Raw genomic sequence first — 5772 nt, 5'->3', positions numbered from 1 at the left:
GTCCTCAGTCGACACGGTGCTGCGTACACCATAGACTTGCCTAAGTCGATGATGACTCACTGGACGTTTACGTGGGTCGTCAGAAGCGGTACCGCGACCATTGGGCTCCGGCTGCCCCGCAGGAAGCGGTCGGCGGGCATGTGGAGGAGGGCGCAGCTCCTCGAAGCGGAGCGTCGGCTCGCGATAAGGCGGCTGATACGATCGCTGGACGTAGGACGACGAGGCGTACATCGGGGTACCGTAAACAGGGCCCCGTAAGAACCGCGACCGTACTGAGCCGGGTATGGGAAATGCCGCTGCCCCTGATAGGGCGCGCGGTCACGAAGATCGGCCCCAAGACCGTCACGCAGGGACTTGTAGTCCGACGCATACGCCCGACGCTCGACCCGAGCATGGAGGTCGCGGACCTCACGGAACAGTGCGCCAACGTCCTCACGAAGCCGATCCACGGCGCCGGGCTGACCAGACCGAGAGGCAGCCTCGCCACCAAGACCAATCCCCAACGCGATCTCGAGCGAGTACACAAGCTCTCGGAGAAGGCGAATCTCCCTTTGCTGAAGAGCTACTACCTGGATCGAGGTTTCAGAGAGCGCCGGCAACACCTCCGGCTCGTAGCCATGGTCGTGCGAGGCCACCGCCCGCTCTCCTTGACCAAAATAGAGAGCTCCACTTCCACGTGGAGCAGTGGCTCCAGGGTCCATGACTCCACGGTAAGCGCCAACTTCTCGTGAAGTGGAGGGATTACCCGGAGTCAGAAAACTCGTGGGAGCCTGTTGAACAGCTCCAACCTGACTGCCCGAAGGCTGTTGCGATCTGCGGACGCTTCGTAAGTAGTCTTTGGCTTCTTGGCCGACGTGCGGGCACGGTAGCAGACGGAGTCGCACCGCGCCAACGCTCTTCACGAGCTTTTGCTTTTGCCTGTTCTTTGAGCTCCTCCATCATTGGGTAGAGCTTACGTTTGCTCACGAGGAGAGTGAACTCGACGCGGAGGTCGCGCTGGTCCAAGATAGCAGACAGCAAGCGGTCCTCACGGAGTTCTTTATACTCCTGGTCGGAATACCCTTTGCCAGGCACGTATCTCAAGAAGAGGGCTTCCACCTCAATCCAAGTCATAGCCTCGGAAGGTTTGACCCATGGATAACCCCACAGTGGATGGAGTCCACCCTTGTCCTCCCTCCACCTTCTTACGAAGGTTGGTAAACTCCAAAACGCGATCTTGTGTGGTGCTAAGAGCACACACCGAGTGGCTTCAATGTCGCACACAAAGAGCGGCTCTGTCTCAACCAGAGCGCGCTCATAGGCGCCCCTCGAGGTGCATCCGCTGACAAGGCCACGAAGGGGCGTGAGTTTCTCCAGGAGGTGTAGAGCACCAATACCGTCATCGGGCGGGTAATAGCCCTTTGGACGCGCAGCGCCCCAGCCCGAAAGAGGGCCTACAGTAGCCGTGGCCGGCGCCGTGGCTTTTCCCACACGGGCGATCGAGCCAGCGCTGTAGTATTGCGCCAGCTGCTCATCTTGGTCATTCGAGACCTCGCGGGGCTCGTCGACGGACCCTTCTTCAGACTCGGAGTCTTCGAACAGACACCTGTAGTCGTTGCGGGGCTGCGACTTAGAGGCAGCACGTTTCTTCCCACCGGGCGCGTCGCCCTCCAAAGCAGGGGCGGTCTTGGAAACTTGGGCGCGCGCGAGGCCTTCCACCAAGGTCAGGTTCTTGACCGGTGGAGCTGCCATGGGCTCGGTGTCCGTCTTGCTCCTCGGCCTTGGTGTCTGGGTCAGCCGGGGCGTTGGGCACGTCGCCCTCCGCCTGATTCTTGTCGTTGGCGGCCTGCGCGCTGCCTTCGGAGGCGTCATCCTCCTCTTGTGAGCTCTCAACAGAGTACACGACTTTGGTGCAGCTAAACTCGGGCGAGGCCCAGTCCCGGCTCCGGCTGCGCCGTTCATAGCTGAACCTGGGGTTGCCCCCCTCTTCCGGTGGAGCGTCGGGCAACTTACAGGGCGCATGTTCGCCGTGCGACTCCTCCGAATTGGAGGCCACGCCCATGACCTCCGTCAGCGCGGATGACTCGATCTTGGTTTTAGCCTTCTTTCTCTTCGGCCTCTTGGTCCGGGGTTTCGAAGGTACTTTTTCACCGCGTGAGATGCGCTTGGGAGACATGCTTCGGGTCAACGTGGAGACCGTGGGCTTGCTCGGCGATGCGCCAGTGCCTTCTGAGGCCCGAGGCCCGAGGCGCAAGAGCTCGCGCCGTTGCGATGGATTTCGTCTGTGCGAGTGAAATGTGAGTCGCCACCGTACCCTCGCTCTGATTGGTCGATATGATCGAATCTAAGTGGGGGAGGATGTAACGGGGTCACATGGAATAGTGACCCTGGCACTATTCAGGAATGGCTACATAAGGTCACTCCCCCTGCGTAATGACACAATAGGCGTGAGAGCCAACCCATCCATTTTATATAGGATAAACTATAGGGAACTTCAGATTTGTATGCAGGCCAAATCTGTACTAACCTATAAATACAATCGGTCTTGGATCTACCGTACTTCTGATCAATCAGGCTCCTTAGGCCAGGGACACGTGAATTCCGTTCACTGAAAGTTTGTATATTCTCGTTAGCACACTTCGTTTGTGAAAGATGCTCTTGTGGCCCCGTCACAACTTCCGATGTCGATGAATCGCCGCGGCATGAATAGCAAGACTGGCCTCGCCCCAAGATACGTGAGATGGGTGGAGACACCAGTTCTAGCAGCATCACGGTCGATCAACCGACGAACAACAGGAAGATGTCCGTGCTCGGCAGCTTTTACAACCAAACCCAGCGTGTCATCAACTTTGTTGTTGCGATGAGGGGAACCCAGCGTGGCATCAACTTTGTCGTTGCGATGAGGGGATCACTCATGATGCTGCATAGAATGCGCTGTACTTTGAAACTCAATGAAGGAAACGCGGAATATTCAGAGGATATTCAGGTTTCCGGGTAGATGATAGGAGTTTTGAAACCACTACTTTTCCTAGGTACGGCATGCAAGCGGCAGCGAGCCGCCCCCAGATTCCTCATTCTCGAATTCACCTCCGATCGTATGAGTGCCCAGCCTTCTTTCTCTGCCCGCCTCTTCCCGATGCTCAGTACCCCACAGCCATGTCAACATCCCCCAGCCATCGCCGGAGCAATAGCGTTTGTCGGACCTGCTCAAGTCCCAAGTCTGGAGTACTTCTCGTACCTATCGGTTATCAAGGTCCAAGGTTCGTGCGGATCACAGGTCCTGATGACAGCGACAGCATCCATCAAGACATCTATTATACGTCACCGTATAGTGGACGAGGCGGAGACCGAGCTATGACCTGGTTGATACGTCGGTCACCCGATCGCAGTCGCACAACCCGCAGGTGATTCCATAGACCAATAGACGTATGGACTAGTAACAGGCTACAACATAGATGGCGGTTCAGCCAACCTCCACATACGAACCGACCAACACAGTCGTCAACTCAAACTAACAGGTCCATCTACAGTAATCGCAGTTTATCGTCTCTACTACGTGCTCCACGCGGGAGCAACACTAAACGGCATGGTACTCTACGCACTGGAACTCGTGGATCGAAAAAACAAAGTAGTCGTAGCCTGTGGAAAGAGTAGATCGGGACTCCCCGCCAGTGTTATTACGACGATGCTCAGTGTGCCATTCGTACCTGAGGAGCGAGTACCACTGATTCGACCTGCTACTCTAGAGGTTGTCTACGCCAGTCGTCAGCACATTGTGGTCTGCGAGCTAGCCGGCCGCGGTAATGATCCGTCCAAGGTGTTCAAGGGCCCTGTGGCAACCGACAACGACGATGCCAAAGCGCACACGAACCCAAGACCTCGATGTACGAACTATGCGGATCCGACTTTTAGTGATTCAGATGACGAAGGCAAAAGCGATTCAATGCCAACGGATCAAGCGGATATCGAAATGGCGCGCTTACACAACCGCCCGTTGCGGAAACGAGCCCGGGTCACCGAGCCAATCCACCAAGATCTGCAATTGCCGGATGACATCGACGTTCCTGTCCTGGGGAATCGCTCGGATGCTCACAAGTCAGCGTTCGGACCGTCGGAGATCGGGCAATATGTGGACAATCCCATCGGACACCCGTCGCTAATCGGTAAGCAAGCTCAAGCAGTTTTAGAATCCTCTCAGCACGGACCACGGACCAAATTTCTCCGGACTCCGCCCCAGTTACGTCTTTCGTACGATCTGAGCTTCGGCATTCGAGGACTCTCATTGATGCATTTCCGCCGATTCTTCCAAGAACTCGAGCAGCAGGCAGCTGTGGACGCGGTGGACACGACCAACTTCGGACGATCTAACGCCATCCAACCAGCATCACCACCGAGCAATATCGATGAAATCGTCGACGCATTCAAAACGCTGCTGTTCTTTGCGGAAGGAGTCTACAATAGCACAGTCTGCAACTTCATTAAAGCCGGAACCGAGTTTATGGAACAGTACGTGCTGTTCACACGATCCGATGTAGCTACTTGCGGTATGCTCGTGTTCTGGACCAATTCAAAGTTGGAAACGGTTCGCAGTCAACTCATCATTGCTAGTCTCGAATCAACAGCTCTCATCGGACGGGAGTTTACTCGCATTGACGACCATCTCATGGGGCTCTATCAGGCTTGCCACGACCACCAGATGGCTTCCCTGGTGCTTCCCAAACGAGCCGCTCGCCTACCAGCAAACACGTGACGCAAACGACAAGCACGGAGCCAGAAAATATCAGCGGTTCCTCGGGGCCCACTTGCTATGCTGTCGAAGCAAGGCAACAAGTCCATGTTCATGCGCTACCTGTCGAGGAAAGGGCGCACCGGTCCAGCCCCGGGTCTAAGCTTTGATCTAAACAGGGCCCACTTCAAACCACTCGCTCTCCCAGCTGACGCGAAGGAATTCATAGACAAGATGTTTCTTGGTTTGGCCCCAGCGTTCCAGGACCTGTAACGCCAGAATACTGGGACAGCACAGGATAACCCGGAAGTTCAGACAACAGCCATCAACAGGATGGCCGAGCAATTTCAGATCAATATTCAGATTTCACTCAGAAACTGCGTGCTGCTCACTCAATTTTTCATCAAACTCAGGTTGGGGTAAGTCGTTCATGACGGCCGTCCGGGAACTTCGATTTCGAGAATTTGCAGTCAGTCGCATGGTGAAAATGCCGCCATAGCAGTTTTGCCAAGTGGATTGTCTCAATGTGGAGCGTATCATGGGCGACTCAGAGCTTGCACGACGCCGAGGTCTCTCGCTGGCCCAGTTCGTACGGGTATATCGTAACCAGATCTCTGACGATCCAAGGCCCGACAAGGACCAATTCAAGATCCCACAGTCAGCAGATCAAGACCATCGAGCAGTGGTCAAGCGGAACAACTCCGTTATTCGCGAAGGTGTCCAGCCTCTGTGGAATAACAACAAACGCCATACACAGACCACGCGACCGACCAATCACAACTCCATGAAGAACCATTACAAGGACGTCCTCGTTCACATCGTCAAAGACCAACATGACGGTCGTTATCTGGTTATCGAAGCCGACCTGCTGGATGTCTGGGCTAATATCTTCATCAGCCCGATAGGAAACGTAGACAAGTCGGGATTGGCACCTCGGGTAATTAACGACGGTAAAACCTCGTTGGGGTCATATACGGTACAGATCTGCTTTGTGAACAGATGTACGTTTTGAAATGATCAGATGTGAGATCTGAAAATGCACGGTCCTAAGGCGACCACGTGGAATG

At 55.2% G+C, this 5772-nt stretch overlaps 2 protein-coding genes across 2 annotated transcripts; one reads left to right on the top strand and one right to left on the bottom strand.

Moving 5' to 3' along the window:
- Nucleotides 1-1609: 1609 nt before the first annotated feature.
- On the bottom strand, nucleotides 1610-2155 carry IUM83_03733 (uncharacterized protein; the record flags this gene model as incomplete). The annotated part of the gene is made up of 1 exon (XM_067927761.1): nucleotides 1610-2155. One exon carries the CDS (start codon nucleotides 2153-2155, stop codon nucleotides 1610-1612), a length of 546 nt encoding a protein of 181 aa, XP_067795257.1.
- A 1509-nt stretch (nucleotides 2156-3664) lies between these two features.
- IUM83_03732 (uncharacterized protein) lies at nucleotides 3665-4729 on the top strand (the record flags this gene model as incomplete). The annotated part of the gene is made up of 1 exon (XM_067927760.1): nucleotides 3665-4729. One exon carries the CDS (start codon nucleotides 3665-3667, stop codon nucleotides 4727-4729), a length of 1065 nt encoding a protein of 354 aa, XP_067795282.1.
- Between the last annotated feature and the right edge of the window lie 1043 nt (nucleotides 4730-5772).

This window comes from Phytophthora cinnamomi (genome assembly GCF_018691715.1).
Source record: "Phytophthora cinnamomi strain GKB4 chromosome Unknown Contig21, whole genome shotgun sequence".
Taxonomy (NCBI): domain Eukaryota; phylum Oomycota; class Peronosporomycetes; order Peronosporales; family Peronosporaceae; genus Phytophthora; species Phytophthora cinnamomi.
The sequence above is the reverse complement of the archived record's forward strand: the minus strand, read 5'-3'. Positions and strand labels throughout refer to the sequence as shown.